The sequence below is a fragment of the Arachis ipaensis genome, chromosome B3 (genome assembly GCF_059453495.1).
Source record: "Arachis ipaensis isolate K30076 ecotype BB chromosome B3, ASM5945349v1, whole genome shotgun sequence".
NCBI classification, from domain to species: Eukaryota; Viridiplantae; Streptophyta; class Magnoliopsida; order Fabales; family Fabaceae; genus Arachis; species Arachis ipaensis.
This window is the reverse complement of record NC_142438.1, coordinates 26,583,331-26,607,252: the sequence shown is the minus strand read 5'-3', so window position 1 is coordinate 26,607,252 and position 23,922 is coordinate 26,583,331. Positions and strand designations below refer to the sequence as shown.

At 30.3% G+C, this 23,922-nt stretch overlaps 2 protein-coding genes across 2 annotated transcripts; one reads left to right on the top strand and one right to left on the bottom strand.

Annotated features, from left to right (window-relative positions):
* Positions 1-317: 317 nt before the first annotated feature.
* On the top strand, positions 318-2,301 carry LOC107630148 (early nodulin-like protein 9). The gene is made up of 2 exons (XM_016333210.3): positions 318-597; positions 1,529-2,301. The coding sequence occupies exons 1-2, from the start codon at positions 399-401 to the stop codon at positions 1,996-1,998; spliced, it is 669 nt and encodes a 222-aa protein (XP_016188696.1). The 5' UTR covers positions 318-398; the 3' UTR covers positions 1,999-2,301.
* Positions 2,302-14,777: 12,476 nt separating this feature from the next.
* Positions 14,778-23,394, bottom strand: LOC107630150 (protein disulfide-isomerase 5-4). Its single transcript, XM_016333211.3, has 15 exons — positions 23,114-23,394; positions 21,963-22,053; positions 21,757-21,851; positions 21,039-21,096; positions 20,455-20,639; positions 20,292-20,349; positions 19,865-19,905; positions 19,644-19,718; positions 18,634-18,690; positions 17,090-17,156; positions 16,804-16,941; positions 16,394-16,615; positions 15,563-15,715; positions 15,397-15,474; positions 14,778-15,078 (listed from the first exon to the last, which is right to left on the bottom strand). The coding sequence occupies exons 1-15, from the start codon at positions 23,152-23,154 to the stop codon at positions 15,001-15,003; spliced, it is 1,437 nt and encodes a 478-aa protein (XP_016188697.1). The 5' UTR covers positions 23,155-23,394; the 3' UTR covers positions 14,778-15,000.
* Between the last annotated feature and the right edge of the window lie 528 nt (positions 23,395-23,922).

The window sequence follows — 23,922 nt, the reverse complement described above, 5'->3', positions numbered from 1 at the left end:
CTTTATGTATAAAATAAATCTTAGGCTTAGCTAGCCTTAGCCTCATTTCACAAGATATGAATATTCATCCTTAATGACAGTAAAGCAAAGCACAAACCCACATATCAAGCTATATCAAAGATTCATTCAAAAAGCTAATATTATATTGAGTATAGAAAATAAAAGTGAACTTATGCTTTGCACCAGAATCAAAGTAAACCCAAAGTGTGGGGAGAATAATAAAAAGTTGCAAAATTAAAGCTTCCCTTCCACAGTTTGTAAATTTTCCATGCACCTACCTCACACCTATATAAGCCTTGATAATGGTTCAGATTTTTGTCATCCCTCTCTGGCCTCCAAAACACTAGTACCAATTTCGAGTTGCTACTGCAATAATACCCTTTAGTTTTTTCTCACCTATGGCTACCTCAATTTTAAGGTCAAATAAAGTAGTTCATTCATTAGGGTTGTTGTGTGTGTTACTTTTGGTGCATGAGGGTGCTGCTTATGATTTCATAGTTGGAGGTCAAAAGGGTTGGAGTGTTCCAAGTGATTCCAATTTCAATCCTTTCAATTCATGGGCAGAAAAGAGCCGTTTTCAAATTGGAGACTCTCTAGGTGACTTCTTCTTCAATCCTAATAAACATTTCAAATTCTGCTGATCTTTTCTTCAACTATTTGAATTCATACTTTTGTTAAAATATATAGTTTTCTAATGTATAATCAATAGAGTATTTTTTATATATAGATATAAATATTAGTGTATTAATAGATACTATTAAATCATCATCCTTTTAAATATTAACAAATATATAATTAATTAAAATAATAAATATTTTTTATTATAATTAAAAAATCTTGAGTTTAAGTTTTGAAAATATCAACATACTTCTAAACAAGTGAAAATATAAATAGTTTTGTGTTTGAAATATGTAAACCTTTTAACGCACGTTTTCTTTTTCTTTTTTTTTTTTTTTACCTAAAAATACACCAAAATTCTGATACTAAGTTTTTGTGTTTACTACCACTATGGAAGACTTTCAATTGCGTATATATATACTTAAGAAAAAAAATTCAAATATTTCAAAAATATTAGTGATTAAGTCATTTTAGCTATTAATCTCTACTGTATATATATTTTACAATGGAGATTAATGATTAAAATGATTGAGATACAAAAATATTCATAAAATACTTCAAATGCTTTTCATACTTATTTAATAATATTATGTACACATGAAAATTCAACCATTAGATTAGTTACTGTATATTTAATTGTATTTTATCGTATATTTTATATTAATAGTTGATTAATTTTAGTATATATATAGTATTTTTTTAAGATTTTATTAGGTAGACAATAATTTTTATAAATAATATAAACAATGAATTTTAAAATTAGTCTAGTAAAATAAAAACACACTAGATCCTTACAGAAATTACAAGGGAAGAGAAATTATCATATGCATAAGTAAGTGCATTGTTCACGAGGCTCATTCTATATTTTTCCTTTTGATAATTTTTTGGTTGTGTTTTGTGATGGTTTCAGTGTTCAACTACCAATCTGGGCAAGACTCAGTGCTGCAGGTGAAGAGCGAAGACTATGCAAGCTGCAACACAAACTCACCATATGCAAAGTTTTCAGACGGCCACACAGTGTTCAAGCTCACCCAATCAGGCCCATACTTCTTCATTAGCGGCAACAAAGATAACTGCCTCAAGAACCAGAAGCTAACCGTCATTGTCATGGCCGACAGAACCAACCGCACCTCCTCCACAGCAAGTCCCACTTCTTCGCCACCTTCGCCGCAGCCGCCATCAGCGCCTTCACCGGCCCCAACCGGCCAAGAAGGGCAGTCTTCTCCTCCACCTGCAGGAACTGTGGAAACAAATCCAACACCCGCACCGTCCAGTGAAGGACATCATCCTCCTAATGCTGCCGCCTCCGCCTTTGTCAACTTTGCTGCTTCGCTTCTAGCAATATCCATGGCTTCTTCAGCTCTCATGTTTTCTCTCTAGTAAACTCAAGTGTATATGTTTGTTGTGGGTGCTTATTATTCATATACTTTTAAATTTTTTCAAAGAAGACAATATTTATTTTTAATTTATTTTGTTCTTTCTTTTTTATTTTCCTCTATACTTTTGATTTCGCCGGTATTGTTTGTACTGGGTCTTCAGTTTGATGTTTGTTTGTGAATGAAGATTGAGAATAAGCTGACAAGAATGTACCTTTCGTGTGTTTCTAACTAGATTATTATGTAAAAATATTGTACATGTTGAAATTGATTGGAATAAAACCATTTTTTATGTGATTAAAAGAAAGGGTTTTTCATCTAAATAAAATAAAATCAAAGCCATCATTACGACAAAAATTACTTTTAGTAACAAATTTGTAAGGACAGTGACATATAACTTATATTTTTATGATAATTATATATTTATTATTATTATTATAGGTTATAATGATAATTATATATATATTCTTTACTGTCATTTAAAAATTTTTTATCAGTAATTCTATAATTATCATTAAAATTTTTTAATGACAAAATATAAAATATAAAATATCTAATTATTAATAAATATATTAATAACTAATTTTATTATCGTTAAAAATAAAATAATTGACTTTTAAAATTTTTTTTATGGTGCACACTATTATATTGGTTTAAACCATTTTTTTCTTCCCTTTTATTTTATGTAAATAGTGGCAAGGTACAATATTTTATAATTTGCACATAAATCATGGTAGAAAACGACGACATAGTACTATGATTTTTCAGAATTTGTTTTTAAATAAATATTTTAATTATTTTAGTTACTGAAACAGATATTTTGGATACTATTTATATATGTTTTTAGGTTGTTAGATATCTCGTTTATAGTATAAACGAAATAATTATACATATATTTTATTTATACTGTAAATAAGATAAGAAATGATTTTATTTAGCTTTTTTTATTTACAAACAAAATATATAAAATTTGAAAAAAAAAAGTGATACAACGTGTATAAGTCTTTTTATAACTAAGTCTAATTAAATTTGTGCAAAACCCAACAAAAAAATTACGTGCATATGCCACTACTCCTTTTTCATGCTTTCTGATTGATATAGTATACAAATTTTCGAAACATAATACACAAAAATTTATACATAACACAAACTTATCGATATAATATACAAATTTTTACTCAGTGTACAAATTTTTGCACATAATTCGCCTCACGTGCTACTAATCTAACCAATTTTTCAACTAACGCGCGAATATATAACTGCCTTTTTTGAACGGATTTCGTTTCTTTATTTCGAATTTTTCAGCATTTACAACCCAAATTTTTGAAAATTAAATAATGAGTTATTCATTATTTATTATTTTATTTAAAAAAATTTATTTTTCTAAAAATAATTAAATTAAATTTTATGATATTTTAAGTTTAAAATCTATTAGAATTTTTAAATTATTTTTAAATTATTTTTATTATAATAAGATAGTTCGAAAAAGATAAAAGAATTATTATTATTATTATTATTATTATTATTATTATTATTATTACTACTACTTGGTTTCATTTAACTAGCCAAAATCATTAAAGGGAACAAAGGAAAAAAAAATAAATGTGGCTAACTATGCATATAAAACTAATGACACATGTTTTCTTTATGTATATAACCAATATCACCTAACTTTCCTTATTCATTAGTCATCATCATCAACATCTCATCTTTTCTCATTAACCGAAGCCATACGAAAAGAAAAGAAAGAAAGATCGTAGGTGAGAGAGAAATCGTGAAATTTTTGAACTTCCGACTTCGATTTTTTAAAATTTGTAATTCCAATAAAAAATCTAATTTGATTAAAGTATTTATATCTTTTTCTTTTTTACATTGATATCACTCTTATTTGATAGAAATTGACAGTAAAACTACTCTCCCTCCCTTAAATTTTGGCCTTTCGATGGTTTTGGCAGAGGAATTAATTTCTAACGTTTTCTTCTTCAGTAATTCGGTCAAAAAGCTTCTCCAGAGTTTCGAGCATTTTGATTTCGTACGGATGTAGAGTTTCGGTAAATTCTCACCGATTAAACTTGTGTTGGATAAGTGAATAGTTGTTGTGATTGATTATTGATGGAGTTTGGTTGACTTTATATTGAATTTTGTTGATATATTGTTATACGTGATTAAGCTTGTGATTCGGTCATGTTTGTGCTGCCCAAACCGTGATAATGAGGCTAATTTGGGGCTGTTATTGTGTTAGTTTTTGAACAAAATGCGTGAGGTTTAATGGTCGAGGAATTAAATTAAAAGTTACAAAGAATCAGTAACCGAAAAACTCGAAAACGAATTAAAACACAAGTAATATTTTAAAAGAAAAATGTTAAGAGTTTCGGTTTTGGTATAAAACGAAGATTAGTAATTAAATTTTATTTTTGAAGGGTAACATTGTATTTGTATATAAAAATCAAGGTAAAATTTGTAATTATGTAAGTTTTTGGGTATTTTGGATAATAAAAAAAATACAAGGATAAAAATTAATAATTTATAAGAGCTCAGGGTTATTTCTAAAAATATGAAATTAAATTAGTAATTTTTTTAAATATAAAATTAAAATTAGTAATTTTATAAAATATTGGGTTAAAAAATAAATATTTAAAAGTTTAAAGAATAGAACGTTAATAAGCAGGTTTTGATATAAAAAAGATAATGTTAATACTTTTTTATTATTATACTAGCATTATTTGTATCAATATAATATATTAGTATTTTATTTAAAAAATATTATTTTATTCATGACATATTAAAAGGGTAAGGAGAAAATTGTCCTAAAAATTTTAAAAAGACAAATCTAAATTAAGCATTTTTAATTCTCTCTCCATAAGACACTTAGCGAAAGGCGAGGGAATAATGCGAAGATAATTTATATTGTAGAATGATAAGAAAGAAAAGAAAGAAAGAACAAAAAGAAAATAAGATACGCAGAGATATGGTGGTGAGTCCAACGAGATTTGCTCTCCAGAGATACATCGGCCAATCTAGGGGATGGTTGCACCTGTAAAATAGACGTTGCTTATAGAAGTTATTAATACATACATTGGCTAGAGAGAGCCTCACCTGTAAGACCGATATTTGCATACATCTGCTCAAGAGAGTCACACCTATAAGACAGATATTGCTTACAGAGGTTATGGCACTAGAAGCCAAACTCAGACAAAGGTTGCTGAGTTAAGTCGTAATGTAATTCAATAAATAACAGAGAATAAAAGAATTAAAAGAATAAAAGAAACTAAAGAACCTCTGCCACATGAGAGCAGAGAATATAAGAGAAAGAAATGTATTAATTAAAGGAATCTCTGCCATAAGAGAGCAGAAAATAAAAATTAAAAGAATCCAACGAATCTCTGTCACAGGAGAGCAAAGCATAGAAAAGAAAAGAATGTATTAACTGAAAGGATCTCTGCCACAGGAGAGCAGAGGACAAAGATAAAGAAAAAGTTTTAAAAGACTGTCTGCCACAGAAAAGCAGATGCGACCTTATTTGGGCTTAGTGCCAAATGTATAGTGGGGATGCCCACATAATGTGAACTGTTTTCCAGATGTAAGAATATTACAACATGTTTAAGAGTCACACTGTATACGGCCTGGCCATAATACTTATATGCACACTGTTTGCATCTGGAAAGTCATATCCGGAACTTGTGCTCGGGTAATGTCGGGAGCGGGTAGGCAACTGACACATGAGCTCATGGCCTGCATAGGATAGCTAGGCAGGCATCATACTTGTTTGCGCATACTTCTTGATTGTGGGTGTGTGTGCTTCTTGACTTGTGATTTTTTTTGTATTTCTGGTTTCTTAAAATTGTTTGTATTATGAGATTTGTTGCTATTGGCAATCTATTGAAGATCGTAAGTATTCTGTTGTGGAATTTCTGTATAACAAATAATAAAATGAATATAGCTATACCCCCTGATCCTACTAAGAACTCTCCAATTCTTATCCCCCTATTTCTACCCCTTTCAGTTACAGGTGCGAAGGTTTAATGATGCGGAGCTACAGGAGTATAGAAGATTATATTTACGAGTTGAGTTGTTAGAATTTATTTTTACCTCGTCGTTTATTTTTTTAGTTTTTAGAGGGGTAGGACTTATAATTGAGGTTCTTTGAATAAGTCTATGTATATAATTCTATGTGAATATATATGTTTTTGTGATTAAATGGTTTAAAGTATAGACTCATCGTTTTCTGAAATAAAACTTCGGTTCGTATTCGCGAAATCTCAATATTAAATTAATATAGTATAAAATCAGAGGAATAGAGGTAGGTAACATCTGGACTTTTAGTGCGATCATGAGGTGCTAAAAGTTAGGGTGTTACATTATGGTACCAGAGCAATTCGTTCCAGTTAGAGCCTTAGAAATGGATTGACTATGCTTCACTGCATACTTTGAGTGTCTGTCATGCAGTAGGATTTGTCCTAATGATAAGAGTTTGAGTCTCACATGCATGACTGTCTATTGATTAATGCTGTTAGTCGACCGTTGCATCTCTCATGGTATTAGGTCTGGCCAACTTAATACTGATGATTTGTGTATACGGGAACACTAATAGATTATCACAGACGATATAGAAATAATAGGTTATGCGAATCACGAGATTTGGAAATGTTAGAGGTTACAAAGATAGCTCAGTTTCGAAGTATAATCTTTATTCGTGCTACACGAACTCGTGCCATCTCTTCCTTCATTATCTTCATTGGAATTTTTGCTTTGGATTTTCTCATAATGTAATTTGACTATTTTCCGATCGAACTCTATTGTCCCTATGTACCTTTATTTGTTTGTAAATCTAATTGCCTACCTGACTTCTCTTGAATATTGTCTTTGACATTTTCTATACTTTTTTCCGTGGACCCTATTTTCTTTGGTTTGAGGTTGAACTTGTTTCAATGTAATAATTTTTTATGACGAAAATTTTTGTAAGGTGGGTAGAATATAACATTCCGAATTTTTAAAATTAAATAATGAGTTATTCATAATTTATTATTATATTTAAAAAAAATAATTTTTTTAAAAATAATTAAATTAAATTTTATGATACTTTGAACTTAAAATTTATTAAAATTTTTAAATAATTTTCATTATAATGAGATAGTTCAAGAAAGATAAAAGAATTATTATTATTATTATTATTATTATTATTATTATTATTATTATTATTATTAGTAGTAGTAGTAGTACTACTTGGTTTCATTTAACTAGCCGAAACTATTAAAGGGAACAAAGGAAAAAGAAAATTGAATGTGGCTTATTATGCATGAAGGGATTATATGTGTTTATAATACGTAGCGGAAGAAAAGAAAGTAATTCTAAAGATCTATTTTGTATTTAAAATTTATTCAAATAAACAATATATAGATCAAATTTAAATACCTGTGTATGCTAGCAAAAATTGCTCTCCTTTGATGGTACAAAGGCGCTATGCGTATCCATACCGAGACCAATCTTTACTGTTAACTCTTTGACCAATGGACATTTGATCTAAATTGAGAAATCTCTTGCAACTCTTTGCACGCCATCAAATTCTTCTCCAAGAATTAGGCTCACATATGTTTATGTGTGTAGAGGTAAATGAATAAAACTCTTGTGTTTTATTCTCCTCTGTTTCCTCTACTCTTGACATACATATATATAGTATGAGATTTGTTACTGATTTTAAATTTTAATCTCAATTCAAATTTGAATCATATCTTATTATTTTAAACTTGAATCTTTTAAATTTATGAATTATATCATACTTCAATTTGAAGCAGAATCAGTTAGGATCTCATCCAAATTTAGAATTCAAATTTAGAATTAGAATAACTAATTATTCTCAAATCTCATTTAATATGCTCAATTATCATACTCTTATTATATTTTTGGTACTAACAAAAAATACAATAATATTCTATTTGAATTAATATAATTATTTATTTGATCAAATCAGAATAATAATTAAATAATTCTACAGCAAAGATTAGAACACTCGTTAGTATGTGACTCCATAGCTTCAATATTAAGCGGGTAGTAAATTAGTCATACTAAATTTACTAATCATGGTTGGCGTCTAGCAACACTCCTCAACGACCCAGTGTGTGTTTGGATTACAGTTTGCAAACGGGAGTTTGCATAAAATTGATTTTGCAAACTTGATTTTGATCAAAAGTAAGTTTGTGTTAAAGTGATTTATATTTGGTAATTTTTGTATCAAAATGGATTATAGTAAAATAAATGTTGTTTGGCTTATACCATTCAAAATCACTTTTAAATAAAAAATTACTAAAATAGACATCAACTTAAAATTTTTTTTATATTATCCTATTATTTTAATTTAGATATTTAAATAGATGTTATTAGTTAATTTTATAATAAAATTAATATTTATTTACTAAAATAAAAATAACATATAAAAATAGACAAAATATATTTTTAAATAAAAATAAAAAAATATAAATTATATATATAAAAGAATATTTAATCAAATGTTACATTTTTTAAGTATTAAATGTTACTTTAGTATTTTTTTATATCATACTCTTATTTTAGTACTCTCAATAATCTTATTCTTAATATTAATTTGGAATCCAACGTTTATAATTTTATTATTATTTATGATTAATTTTTTATTTAATTTATCTTTTTTAATAGAATCATAATCTATATTATAAAAATTACACTAAAACATAGTATACGAGAATTACAATTATAAAAGAGAGTATTGAAAATAATAAAAAAATTAAATATTTACTTTATAGTGATTGAAACAAATCTAAAAGTTCTTGATGATCTTTTTATATAATATATTTTTAGTATTTTTAGTACTCTTTTTTTAGTATGTTATAATTTTTTACTATTATTATTATTTACAGTTAATTTTTTATTTAATTTACTTTATCTAATAGAATCAATAAATCATATTATAAAAAGATAATAACAAACATAATACACAAAAATCACAATTATAAAAGTGTATAATGTCAAATAAATAGTTGAAAAAAATAAAAATAATAAATAATAGAAAAATAGAGCTCATATAAATAGAAATAACAAGAATTTTATAAATAATACAATAACATATATAAAGGATAAAGTTGGTAAAAGGTAAATAAATTGTTAGTATCTATGGCCAAAAACCCGTTAAGAAAACGCAGAAACTAAAAATAGTTGCTTTTTGTAAACGTGGTTTTGGCAGCAAAATCACTTATGCGTTCAAGAGAAAAAAATTTGCCAAACCAAAAGTTGAAGCTTTCAAAAAATTTAAACGCGCTTCTTCCCTTCCAACGGGTTTCCCAAACACACCCCCCAATAGTATGAAGTAATATATTTTTACTAAGAACCTGAGAAGAACAAAGTATAATTCCTTCTATCTTTCCAACTCTTGATTACCCCTTAGAGTATGGTCTAATTTTCAAACTCTAACTTGTTACCATTATTATAATGAACTGTGAATGACATGAGAAACTCATTTCTTCATTCATTCAATCCCCTTGACCAAGGTTTTATTCATCTGAGTCATTATAATCATAGAGTTCAAACTCTTTATCAAGGGTTGACGAATTCCTTATTGACTAATCATTAATTCTACAAGTATTTAAATCATACCCAATATCCATTCAACTAGCACCCTAGGGTATTAGGTGTCCGGAATTAAAGTATAATAAATACATTGTTAATTATTATGACAGTCGTAGGTCAAAGAAAACTCTATCACCCTGTTCATCTTGAGAATATCCTATTGACAAATATGAAGTAATTATAACCATTAAGAATTCTCAAAGTAAGTCAGTTCAATGGTCATATCTCTATATGCACTATATATATATATATATATATATATATATATATATATATATATATATATATATATATATATATATATATCTATTAATTTTCATCTAATGAAGACTATTATATATATATTGATCTTTCTAAATTATTAATGTCCTTTTTTAATAATCTATTGACTAAGAACAATTTAGATTAAATTATAAAAGATTTATCTCTCAATATTATAATCACTATCACAATGATAAATTTTTAAATTTAATTAAGAATCTTATTATATTAACATTTTAATATAATAACAATAATAAATTATTTGACACATGATTGATTGGCTTGTGGCCATACTATTTATTTTCAACAAAATATATATATATGTAAAACTAATGACACGTGTTTTCTTTATATATATAACCAATGACGCCTAACCCCTCTTATTCATTAATCATCATCATCAACATCTCATTTTCTCTCATTAACCGGAGCCAGAAAGAAAGAAAGAAAGAAAGAAAGAAAGAAAGAAAGAAAGATTGTAGGTGAGAGAGAGAAACCGTGAAACCTCCGAATTTTCGACTTCGATTTTTTGAGATCTCTAACTCCAATAAAAAAATTTAATTCGATCAAAGTGTTTGTGTCTTCCTCCTCTTCACATTGACATCATTGACGGTGAAGTTACTCCCCTTCCCTTGAAGTTCGGCCCTTTGATGTTTTTGGCGGAGGAATCGATTTCTGACGTTTTCTTCTTCAGCAGCTCGGTCAAAAAGCTTCTCCGGAGTTTCGAGTATTTTGATTTCGTACGGATATAGGGTTTCAATAAATTCTCACCGATTAAATTTATTTTGGATAAGTGAATGGTTGTTATGATTGATTATTGATGGAGTTAGGTTGACTTTATATTGAATTATATTGATATATTGTTATATGTGATTAAGCTTGTGATTCGGTCATGTTTGTGCTGCCCAAACTGTGATAATGAGGCTGATTTGGAGCTGTCATTGCGTTAGTTTTTGAATAAAATAGGTGAGGTTCAATCGCCGATGAATTAAATTATAAGTTACTAAGAATCGGTAATTGAAAAACTCGAGAACAGATTAAAATACAAGTAATATTTTAAAAGAAAAAGGTTAAGGGTTTCGGTTTTGGTATTAGAGGAAGATTAGTAATTAAATTTTATTTTTGAAGGGTAACATTGTATTTGTATATAAAAAATCAAGGTAAAATTTGTAATTATGTAAGTTTTCGGGTATTTTGGATAATAAATAAAGTACATGGGTAAAAATGAATATTTTATAAGAGTTCACGGTTATTTCTAGAAATATGAAATTAAATTAGTAATTTTTTAAATATAAAATTAAAATTAGTAATTTTATAAAATATTGGGTTAAAAAGTAAAATATTTAAAAGTTTAAAGAATAAAACGTTAATAAGTAGGTTTTGATATAAAATAATAATGTATTATTAATACTAGCATTATTTGTATCAATATAATATATTAATATTTTTTTAAAAGATATTATTTTATTTATGATATACTAAAAGGGTAAGTAGAAAACTGTCCTAAAAACTTTAGAAAGACAAATCTAAATTAAGCATCCTTGATTCTCTTTCCATAAGACACTTAGGGAAAGGTGAGAGAATAATGCGAAGATAATTTATATTATGGAATGATAAGAGAGAAAAGAAAGAAAGAAAGAACGAAAAGAAAATGAGATAAGCAGAGATATGGTGGTAAGTCCACCGAAATTTGCTCTCCAGAAATACATCGGCCAATCTAGGGGATGGTTGCACCTGTAAGACAGAGGTTGCGTACAGAGGTTATGTTTGCATACATCGACTCAAGAGAGTCGCACCTATAAGACAGATGTTGCTTACAGAGGTTATGGCACTAGAAGCTAAACTCAGACAAAGGTTGCTGAGTTAAGTCGTAATATAATTTAATAAATAACAGAGAATAAAAGAATTAAAAGAATAAAAGAAACTAAAGAACCTCTGCCACATGAGAGTAGAGAATATAAGAGAAAGAAATGTATTAATTAAAGGAATCTCTGCCACGGGAGAGCAGAAAATAAAAATTAAAAAATCCAACGAATCTCTGTCACAGGAGAGCAGAGCACAGAAAAGAAAAGAATGTATTAACTGAAAGGATCTCTGCCACAGGAGAGCAGAGGACAAAGATAAAGAAAAAGCTTTAAAAGACTGTCTGCCACAGAAGAGCAGATACGACCTTATTTAGGCTTAGTGCCAAATGTATAGTGGGGATGTCCACACATTGTGAACTATTTTCCAAATGTAAGAATATTACAAAATGTTTAAAAGTCACACTGTATACGACCTGGGCATAAAACTTATATGCACACTGTTTGCATTTGGGTAATGTCGGGAGCGGATAGGCAACCGACACATGAGCTCATGGCCTGCATAGGATAGACATACATCATACTTGTTTGCGCATACTTCTCTGTGATATGTATTTCTGTGATTGTGGGTGTGTGTGCTTCTTGACTTGTAAGTTTTTCTGTATCTCTAGTTTGTTAAAGTTATTTGTATTATGAGGTTTGTTGCTATTGGCCATCTATTGAAGATCGTAAGTATTCTATTGTGGAATTCCTGTATAAGAAATAATAAAATGAATATAGCTATACACCCCAACCCTACTAAGAACTCCCCAGTTCTTACCCCATATTTCCACCTCTTTCAGCTACAGGTGCGAAGGTTTAGTGCGAAGCTACAGGAGCATAGAAGATTATGTTTATGAGTTGAGTTGTTAGAATTTATTTTTCCCCTTCTCGTTTATTCTTTTGGTTTTTAGTGGGGTAGGACTTGTAATTGAGGTTCTTTGAATAAGTCTATATAAATAATGCTATGTGAATATATATATATTTTTATGATTAAATGTTTAAAGTACAGACTTATCGTTTTCTAAAATAAAACTTCGGTTCGTATTCACGAAAGCTCAATATTAAATAAATATAGTATAAAATCAGAGAAAATGAGGTAGGTAACGCCTGAACTTTTAATGCAATCATGAGGTGTTAAAAGTTAGGGTGTTACACAGTAAGTCCTTTTCTCTATTAATTGTTGAAAACATATTGTTGCTGAATTGATTACTGAGACTAATATGATATGGGTATAGGGGTGGCAGCCAGGGTTCTTGCCAAACATTAACATCATCTCCTGATCCTAAACTCCATTAATCTTTTTTCTACCACTTTTTTACTCTCTAAGAGACTTTGCTAGCCCCAAGAAGGGTTAATCCCTTTGTCTGCAGTCAAAGAAGATTTATATCTAGAAGACTTATCCTTTAACATTTTGCTAAGTAGTGCATTAGGACAGTCAATCTCCAAAATTATTTTTTAAGCAGAGCCAAATTTTGTGTACACATGTTTTCGAAACCCAATTTTTCTTTTTTTTTAGGTTTTGTCATTTTGTCTCAACTAATCCATGATATTCTCTTTTCAGTGTCTCTCTGATTTCATCAAAATTGTGTTAAAATTCTATGAATCTCATCTAAAAGTAAATTAAATAGCTTAAAACAGGATAGAATATATACATAAATTACTTCTCTAACAGCTTAATTATGATATGTCTTCCACCTGACAATAAATTTCTCTTTTTAAAATTGTACCTTCTTTTATACTTTGTCTTTGATAGTTTCAAAAGTAACTTTTTTTTTTTTTTTAATCTTTGTACCGTTGATAGGAGATCTAAGTATTTATCTTGGCCCTCTAACTTGTACTATTTGATTAGAGCATTTTATATTTGATCAAATGAAATAGCAAAATGCCAAGGTTAACTTCAAAGAAGGCATATATTGATTATTGAGCATAGAATAACGTTTGTGGAACACCAAAAGATATATACTTTCGGAAGAGTTTCAAATGTATCGGAAATACCGGTGTTTCAGTTGTTTTAACCGTTGATCTAAATTATAAAAAATATATATAATATATATTAATTGAAATCAACGGTTAAAACAATTGGAACACTGGTGTTCTCGGTATACTTGAAATTTTTTCTATACTTTCACCGAATTTTTTTTCCCCCTATTATATCAGGTACTTTTCACATATTAAAAAATTATTATAATCTTAACCACATTTTTTAAGTATAACCAAAATTGTATAACTACGATAATTATTATAAAAATAGGCCCCATGAATTATATATATGGTAAATTTTAGTTTGACTATGTAAATATTGTTAAATATTATTTTAATTAAAGTCATTTTTTATATTTTAATAATATTTTTTTAAGCAATACTATTTAAAAACTGTTGTTTAACAATTAAAAAAAAATATTACTTTAATTTTAGTAATATTTTTTAAAAAACATTATAATTATCATAGTTACAGTAATATATTAGTGTCATTTACATTCAACAATTTGTTCTGTAGTTATAGGTGTAAGTTTAATTTATCCGTCTTCCACGATTTAGAAAAGGATTTTTTATGCATAAAATAGAGTTGAAGAACACTTCAATCCATGATCAAGACAATTATTAGAAGATTATATATATAACAGGTGTGGAGGCTATTAGAAGATTATATATATATAACAGGTGTGGGAGGCTAAATTAAGAGGGATAGTTTAAAAATTTTGATTAATTTTTTAGTGTTTCAATAATTTTGTCAATTAGAATCCGTCTTTCATTGGTATGTCATTTTTGTTTTTTTCGTTAAAAAAAATTATCACCACTTAAATCTTTCATGATTAGAAATAAAATATAACATGTTCTAAAAATATTATTGGAACATGTATTAAACAAATCCGTAAATGTACAAGTATTACTCTTCCTTCAATCTTCAAATTGCTTCCATCAATTTCTGGTCCCATTTAGAAAATGGCTCAATTATGAATTTTGTGGACATAGCTCACTGCAAAAGCTTGTCAGTAAGTTGTTTTGCATTTACATTCACTACACACAAGCGCATGTTGTAATTTATACATGTTCCCATAAAAACAAATGGATGGGGGAGCTCACACAAATACACACACACATTGTATAATTCTCTTCCATTGTGAAAGTCATTACCGTTATCCTTAAAAGTTGTAATCATCATTCTACTAAAGTAACAATTAAAGTTACTACAATTTTATGATTTATATAGCATACCTATGGAAAATAAACTGATACATGGCCTATAGTAAAAAAGGGCATATCTAAATCAGAAGCCCTAACTAAACTAAAATTTCAACCATTTATCAAAAATTCTTGCCTATCTCAATTTTTTTCATTATTTTAATTGTGTTGTGCAGAATTGAGTCAATAATTCCAGCTACCTGAAATCACAAAAAGAGTACAATGAACAATACATTCTATTAAAGAAAACCAATAGGAGACAGCATAAGAATAAGAGCAAACCCCTAATATCATATCCCTGACCAAATCTTGTCCCTAACAAAACACATGGGACAAAATAGTCTCAAAATTTTAAAGCGACATTCATCCTTTACCATTTTCTTATCAGATGAATTTGTCATTCACCATAAAGAATGACTAAGTGAAAACTTTGTCATCCGTGGCTTTGCTCAAGGATAAGATTGGGGTTTATACTCTAAGAACAAAACCAGAGTACTGAAATAAAAGCAAATACAAACCGTGAAAACTCCCCCAATAATTGCGCAAACATTAGTAATAAAATGTGAAAAGGACCTCTGGCTTTCGGTTATCAAGACCTGCACACGGAAATCAAAATGATAAAACCAAGATAAATTACCATAAATAGTGCAAATTCATTCAAATTCATAACCTCCATGTACAGACCTGCATGGGGGACAGCTCAAGATGGAACTTCGCAACAGGAATGTCTACACTGTGAGCCAGACTGCTATGCGCTGTGTATTCGTACTCCTCAATTAATTTATAACCTTTTCTAGTTATTACCTCTGTTTTAACTATCTGAATATAATGCTCTATCTGCAGACATAAATATCCGATGAATGAATTAAATTTTTGTTCCAATAAATCTCCAAATGTCATATACTAATAATTCGGTTATTATCAGAAATTAAAAGAAATAAACAAGATCAGGAGTCTTCAAATGATAATTTGTGTTAAGAATAATACACATGACTTGATATATTTAGTAATTGATTAGTATTGCATCAAAAATGATATGTGTGAGTGCATTAGAAGAATAGTAGTTATATCTTACTCCTTATAATCGATATTGTAGAAGTCATAACTACTTATCTATAAATTGAGTTCAATATCACTCAAATATTGAACTTAAGAACTAAATCCAGTTTTTTCACCTTCCTCACTCCTCTGTTCTTCCACAAATTCAACAACATAATAAAATTATACCATATTCCAGGACTTGTACGGCCCCTTTCTGCTCACTCCTCTATTTTTCTATAAATTCAATAAATCTTCCATGACCCGTACTGTCCCCTTCTGCTGTTAAGTTCCGACTAAAAATTGGAAATCCATCTATTCAAGAAAAAATGATAATAAAAAAATGCAAATCCATTACTGAGTATGATTCAATTTTGGCCATCAAACCCATTTTATATTTGTCCATTTACTTGTGAATCACTCCTACTTTGTTATCTAAGGTAGATTAGAATCGCTTATATAAAAAAATAAACTTACAGTAACATTTGCTTCTGAAACACGAGGATTGATGAATGATCTACCATTCAGCCTGTCATGGCTGCTACCTATGTAAGGTATCAACCGCTTCACATCGCTCATGGCCCTAGGTGTCAATTTTCTTCCGAAAGAAAGATGGTTTATGACATGTGACATGTTCATTTGAGAAGCATCAAAGGAATGCGACTCTGATCTAGCTGAGACAATCAAGAATCCGGGAACCTGAGGAGTGCATGACAGTTTGTGATAATAATAAACTTAAAAGCTAGGGAAAATAGAGCACACATCACTTTTTTTTTTTTTTTTGGCAACTTTAAATTAGCAAGAAAAAGAAATGATCAAAAGGAACCAACGATCAAGGTTGATTACAACCGTGCAATGTAAATGCATCTTAATTCCTGGTTGCATACCTTTTTCACACGTACATATCCCTCAATTCTACATCCACCAGCTGATGGTGCAGGTCTTTTCTCTGCTACATTGGATTTATCCTCCAATGCTAGCTTCTGAGATTCTTTTGGGAGAGATTCTACTAAACTTTCCATCATCTGCAACGGAGAAAACTCATATCAATCTGTTGCATTCTCCAACAGTGAAGTGTTGTTTTAATTACATATGAACCTAAGTGACCAATCTACTTTTAAGTTAAATTTACCCAAATTATGCTAATTCAAAATAGATAGGGTGTGATTGAACCTTGACTAGGCTTTCTGTATCACGATCTCCATAATAGGACTCGTGTTCATGATGTCCATGGTCACTTCTGAAATTGGGAAAGCATTCAACAAACTAGATTAATCAGAACATCCAAATATTTAGAAAACCATTCACAGGCCAGACTGCCAGAGTGATAATGTTCAGGATGCATTCCTATGTTAGAAATCCTCAAATATCCGCTATTTCGGAACCATAACATTATTGTGTAGCCGAATTTAGCAAAATATGGTGAGCCTCAATTCGCTATTGATAACTTGTATAAGATATTATTACTAATGAATTGGATGCAAATATGATTTCCCTTTAAAATATCTAGCTGACCCAAAGCAAACATGACAGTGTCATATACCACAAATGGTTTCTGTGAACTGCTTTAAGATTGCAAGTTTGCAACCATTTCATCAGTGAGTTATAAATCAACTTATTCGTCTGTTTTCAGAAAATTATTTCATAATAGTCGAACATTTTCCAAGATATTTAGTCATTTCCCTTCCTACTTTTTCCAATACACCACATTATTTGCATCCTTATATTCTGCTACTCTGAATCCATATTTATACAAGGATATGAACTACATTAAAAAAGGCCGCACACAAAGCGTGCAATATAGTTTGTCTAACCTAATACAACCATTGTTCCAAGGCCCCCCTTTGATATGAACTATAGCATTGTAGGGGAAAAATTTAATGTATGTAGTAGTATATATATATAATAAAATAAAATAAAATAAAAAAAGAAGAAAAAGGATCATATATATTAGTTTTACCCAGAAAGGAAAGGCAAATAAATATCAGAATGCAGACCTATTATTGTGAGGTTTGCAAAAGAAAAACCAGCCACATAAATGCAGTTAGATTGTCTTAATAATCATGAGTATTATTAAGACATACACAGAACCAAATAGAAAGAAAAGGGCTGATTCAGGATGATCACACTCCTTGATATTATTGAATTATGAAAGAAAACTGCAGAAAAACAAGACAGTATAGAGGTGCTTGGCTGAGATTTGAAGAGCCAGCCTCTCTCCTAAGCCTTCCTATTCTCTCTTCTTAATTCCTACCTCTCTCTCACTCACTCTGTTACTAATAATAATACCCCCTACACCCACAACCAATTCAGTTAGGATCACTCCCCTGACATTCTTTCATGCTTCTCCCACTACTAGTGCCAGGTGGCATGTTAATTACAAGAATATCCCCATTTTTATTATTCCTCTTTTTACCCTCTACATTCCTCTTCCTGCTGTAATGGAAAGGTAATGGCAGAATCTTTCCTCTCTTAGTCTTAGAAGCTTCTACTCTCACCCCTGCAGCCATATTTGGGTAGGTAACACTATGATATGTACAAGCATATGTATATATATGAATATTAATGCAATTTAGGTGGCACTTAATGGAACAGCTGCTGCAGGCAGTAGCATATCTCTCATATTTTCTTTTTTCTTGTTTAACCCCCTTGTTTCTGGTTAGAGGGCAGGGTGTTGGTCGACCATTGGTTTTAATCAATACAGTTATAATTGTTACCTGAGGTCAGTTCCTTTCCGAAAGATGCGAATAGATGGATAACCCTGTATGTGATTCCTGGAAATTGATATTGATAATGAGATATGAGATGCTTATGAACGCCAAAAGCACAGAAGGAAAAAATTATAAAATAGTGAGAAGAAAAATAAAAAAAGAAACTATCGGAAAGAAAGCAAAATAAATTACAATAAGTACTTTCATCCTCAATAGTCAATGTAGCAAGTATTTTCATATTTGGACTATGGGGATGCATATCTATAAACCTACTTCATGAAATCCATCCTATTCATAAAAATGCAGATATGGAACAAGATAGAATAATTTGCTAATGAACTCGCAAGAAGCTCAATGCTTCAATTTAGTTCTTTCTAGTATAGCATGGCCCAAACATTATTTCCCTTTATTTCCAACAAAATAAACAAAAGCCCATCATCAAGCATCAGGCATCAGCATCATCAGGTGTTATCTCAGCACCTCGTTCTGAAGAAAAATTACAAATCATCGTCTCTAGTCAATATGTGATTGTCCATGATGCAAATCAATGACAATTCAACAAAACTTCACACTGATTGCTGACTGCCAAACATAACCCTCCACTCATCGCACTTCTTTTTTCAAAATTTGTTTGTTGAATCGGTAGACCAGATCTGCATCGTGCTGCACCAGATCGGAGCAGAGATGGAGGCGGCGCTGGAGATGGAATCCGGACCCCCTTTCTTTTTTAATATTTAAACGACAGAGTTTTGGGGGGTTTTCTAAAGACTGGCTGGTTTCCGGTTCGGTTCAACCAGCCAGTCCTAAGACGGTTTAGCGGTTCACGGGCAGTTCTCAAAAAGACAGTTTTGGCTTATCAACCGAACCGCATAGTCAAACGGTTCCCGGTCTGACCGGCCAGTTCGGGTCCGATTTTTAGGACATTGTTACTTACAGAACGTAAAAGCTAAATAACTTCAAGAAAGAAATAGCATCTTATGCAAAATCATAAACCAAAATAAAAATATCAATAGTACCTCCTGCATAAATCACCTTCTCGAGTGCAATCTACCTTTGTTACAAGAATGCGTCCATCCATTTCGGGATCATACCTATATAAAAAGTAATCACACACATGGGACATTGAAGAGAAGTGATGGATACAATAACTGCACCAACTTCACAAATTAAAGGTGGCAGTAGATGTTCAAGTGTGTAATTACAAGAAATGAGAGAAACAGAGCAACAATTATAGTACCTCTCTTTCATTATTTTAGCTGCCTTCTCCCATGAAGGTTTCTGAAAGAAAATAAAAAGAAATATAACAAATTAATACTAAGATTTTAACCATTACCATCTTTCATTAAAGAGACGAAATATTTTGTCATTTCTTGCCTTGTTTCTAATAAATTGGTCAATAATCTTTCAAGGACAGAATATATTCAAGTATTAGCACCCTTTGAATAACATTAGTTTTCTGCATAATATATTTTCCTTACTACTATAGTGTAACTGATAGAAAAGATGCACTTAGCACTTGAATTAGCCTTTGCCACTACTACTTTTCAATTAAGAAACAGTACAACATTGTTGAAAAAGAATCAGAAAAATAATCAATATAGGAAACAACAAAGAAATCAGGCACTAATCTTATTTCTTAATTAAAGAATCAGACTAAATATTACCAAACGCTGACACCAGGAACACCAAGGAGCATAAAAATTTACAATGGTAAGCGGAAACCTGCAAAATGTTCATTAAAATATGGGGTGAACAATGCATAATTACCATGAAATATACAAGAAAGGAAGGAGAAAAGAATTATCAATCATGTATCGGTCCACTTACTGATGAACATATTTATCAAAATTTTGTTCTGTGAGTGCAAAAGAACCTTCAACGTATTCTTCATCTACTTCATCATCATGCCTAACAGCATTTGCAACGGGTCCTGAATGAAACTCAGCACCAGTGGGCCTTAAACTTGAATCAATAGAAAATTTCCGAACCGTTTTTGTTATATTGAGCCTGTTCTGAAAATTAAAGGTACGAAGTTAAGAACGTGTACTCAAACAGTTCAGACAAAAGGTAAAGCATCATAGGATAGGCATGTATGAAAGTGAATAAGAAATATAGAATCTATATGATAGGGACCAAATATTTGATGATTTGAGGTAGAGACATTGCAGAGCAAGAGAGATGCTCATTTGGTAGAGCATATTTTTGTTGTTTACCAAGGTAAATTAATGGAAATGGCATGACAGATATGTTGATATTATTATTGTTCTGACAGTCTAAATAAACATAACAAATTTGCCTTCATTAAGCTCAAAGCATGAAGTAAAAGAAGCATTTCACTACTTAAAACCAAGTGAGAGAAAACTTTAAACCAGGAGCATTTTTTCCATAAAAAGTAGAGAATAGAATCTTACTGTTCCCAGCACGTCTTTCACATCAACTGATGCAAACTCACATGAGAGCGCAGGAAAACTGCAAGAAGATAAGTGAAGCCATCAGACAGCAATGTTGGAGAGTGAGAGAGGAGGGTATTTACATAGCCATGAAATTAACTTAAAATGCTAGGTAGAATATTATCAGCAGCAACAATTGGTAAACAGGTTGGGAAGGAATGGAAATTCTTAGACAAAGTAATAAGGTATGAGAGATAAAGGTGCATTGCTTTCGTAATGGTTATTGACTTCATATAACATTCACAAACAAACATGACACATCAAATATCAATATTGGCTGCCGGACCTTTAAGTCTCATCTAGTTAGATCCCTAACCCACTTCTAGTTCAACAATTATCTGATAAGCATAGACAGTTTCATTTTATCAAAAAGTGTTCCAAAACCCAGTTCTGAAATGAGCATGAAAGGTATGTGAAGAGTGTATTTTATTCACATAATAAGCACTGTGCTTTAAATTACTAACCTATATTGTTTCTTTAAAAGAATTTCTTGCTTTCAAGAAGTTATTTTCTTTGGTGAATTAACCAAGAGTTTAGAAACAATTTATCGACCCCCCCCCCCCGGGGGACAACTGATAATTAGCTAATACTAGTAAAAATAGTTCGGATATATCCATCCATCAACTTTTAGAAACATCATATATGATCAAAGATAGAAAACAACTATATAAGCTTCTACCTGATATTGAAATCTATACGTAAAAAGTCTCCATCAGAACTCTGGTCAACAATCACTGATGTAGAGGTGCTTACAGTCAAATAATTATTTAGTTCCTGAAACAAGGTTGTAAGATAAAATCAAAAATGAAACTTTACTTCTAATTCTATTTTGAAACGTAACAAAAGATATCACAATAAACAACCAAGAAGTCATAAACCACTTACCATTCCAAATAAAAAGATCATGGAGAAAGCTGCTATTATGGATAATCCCGCCCCTGATAGTGACGCCTCAGTCAAATCTCGTGGGATTTTCCTGTTGACAGAAGACAACAGCAAGTAGATAATTATACAGGGACAAAAATGGAACATATGCAACTTGCAAACTACGAATAAAAAATCCAAGCAACTTAGAACAACTACTCCACATGGATCCTTTATAGTTTTATACCGTGACCCCAAGCATGTACACTTCAAGATGCAAAGCTTTGCTTAGGCATATGATATCAGATATTCATTCATGCCAAACCCAGCAGCAACAACAGCAACAAATATCTATTCCCACTAGGTAGAGTTTGATAGATGGACCAAACAGAGCCTTTGTGTTATGTCATTAACCAAGTCTAGTCTAGAGTGACCAGGTAATCCTGAATCTATTTTAATTATTCCAATTACTGTATGTCTAGATTGGGATGGGGTGTTAAAATGGATCTCAGATTTTCATGAATAAGCTCCATGTGCAATTTTAAGTTTAGTATAAAACATCAAACTTATCCATTAAAATTTCCATCCAATTTTCACCCTTCAATCAAACATCCTCTTATCCTTATTTTTTTTCTTGGTATTCCTACAACTCTACATAATGGGCTATCCTTCATAACATCAACTCTCCTAGCTTCTAGCATGTGATTCATGTCAAACATGACTGGAAAATAAATAAATACATAAACAAAACATTTCAAATCCTTATAAGGCATTTCAAAACTTTTGGTGCTTGCAATGTTCTCTTCATGCTCAAGCTGTGTTTCATTGACTCGGGTAATGAAGAAGTGAAAATGTTCGCTGTGCAAAAAGTCACTGATTAAACACTGGTAACCAAAAACTCAAAACCATTTTCCTATATTCTAATTCTAACTCTACTATGATTCGAAAATGGTACAATTCCGTATTTATACTCTCACTAATACCCAGCTACAAAAGTATTACTATCGTATCAAATCATGCACTTGAAGAGCTCAACATTAATCAGTAAATGGCACAGTACCCAAAGATCTTGCAGAAGAATGCACATTTGGTGGATGATTTCACACTACAAATACCCTAAGAACAAAATTCCGAACTCGGAAAAGGAGAAAAGAGTGAGAGATTGTTGTGACCTGTAAAAATCGACGGATTTGAGTTTGCTGGCAGAAATCATGGCTCCGACGAAATGGGATGAGAGAGAGAGAGAGAGAATAGCTGATTATAGATCGAAGCAGTTCCTTCTTCTTCTTCTACTTCCTTCTTCTTCTTCTTAGCACTTTCTTTCTTCTTAATATCTCTCTGTCTCTCTCTCACCCCTTCAGCTCTATTTTAATTTCTATGACGGTAAGAGGAAAATATTGGAATATTGAATTTCGATTTAATTTTTTTTTTTAATGTTGAAGGATAATTGTTTAGAGAGTAATAAATTTTCGGGTTTATAATTAATACATTATTAAATGTAAATGCACGGTAAGTTTGACTAAAAGAATTCGCTAACAAGTGAATAAATTTTAAAAATACCATTAAAACAAACATTCTGATAAAGTTGTTAAAAAATAATTTTTTATTAATATTAGCCAACATTTTAAGTTAATATTTTATTTTTTAAAAATATTATTTATATATCAAAATTAATCATTAAAATTTATCACCATATATTTATATAAATAGTCAAACTTATGATTTTATGTTCTATTTCACTCTCGTGCTCTATTTTACTTTTAATGAGAGTTTTTTTACTCTTTTTTCACGGTACTATTTTACTATTGGTCACTCTCTATTTCATTTTCGATGAGAGTTTTTTCACGGTACTATTTTACTATTGGTCACTCAAGAGGATTTACTATTCAACCTTAGCTTTCAAAGTGGTCTTTGCTGATTCACACGAGATTGCACGTGAGAGCGTAAGTTAGTGGTATTTTCAGCTATTGGTTTCGGCTAG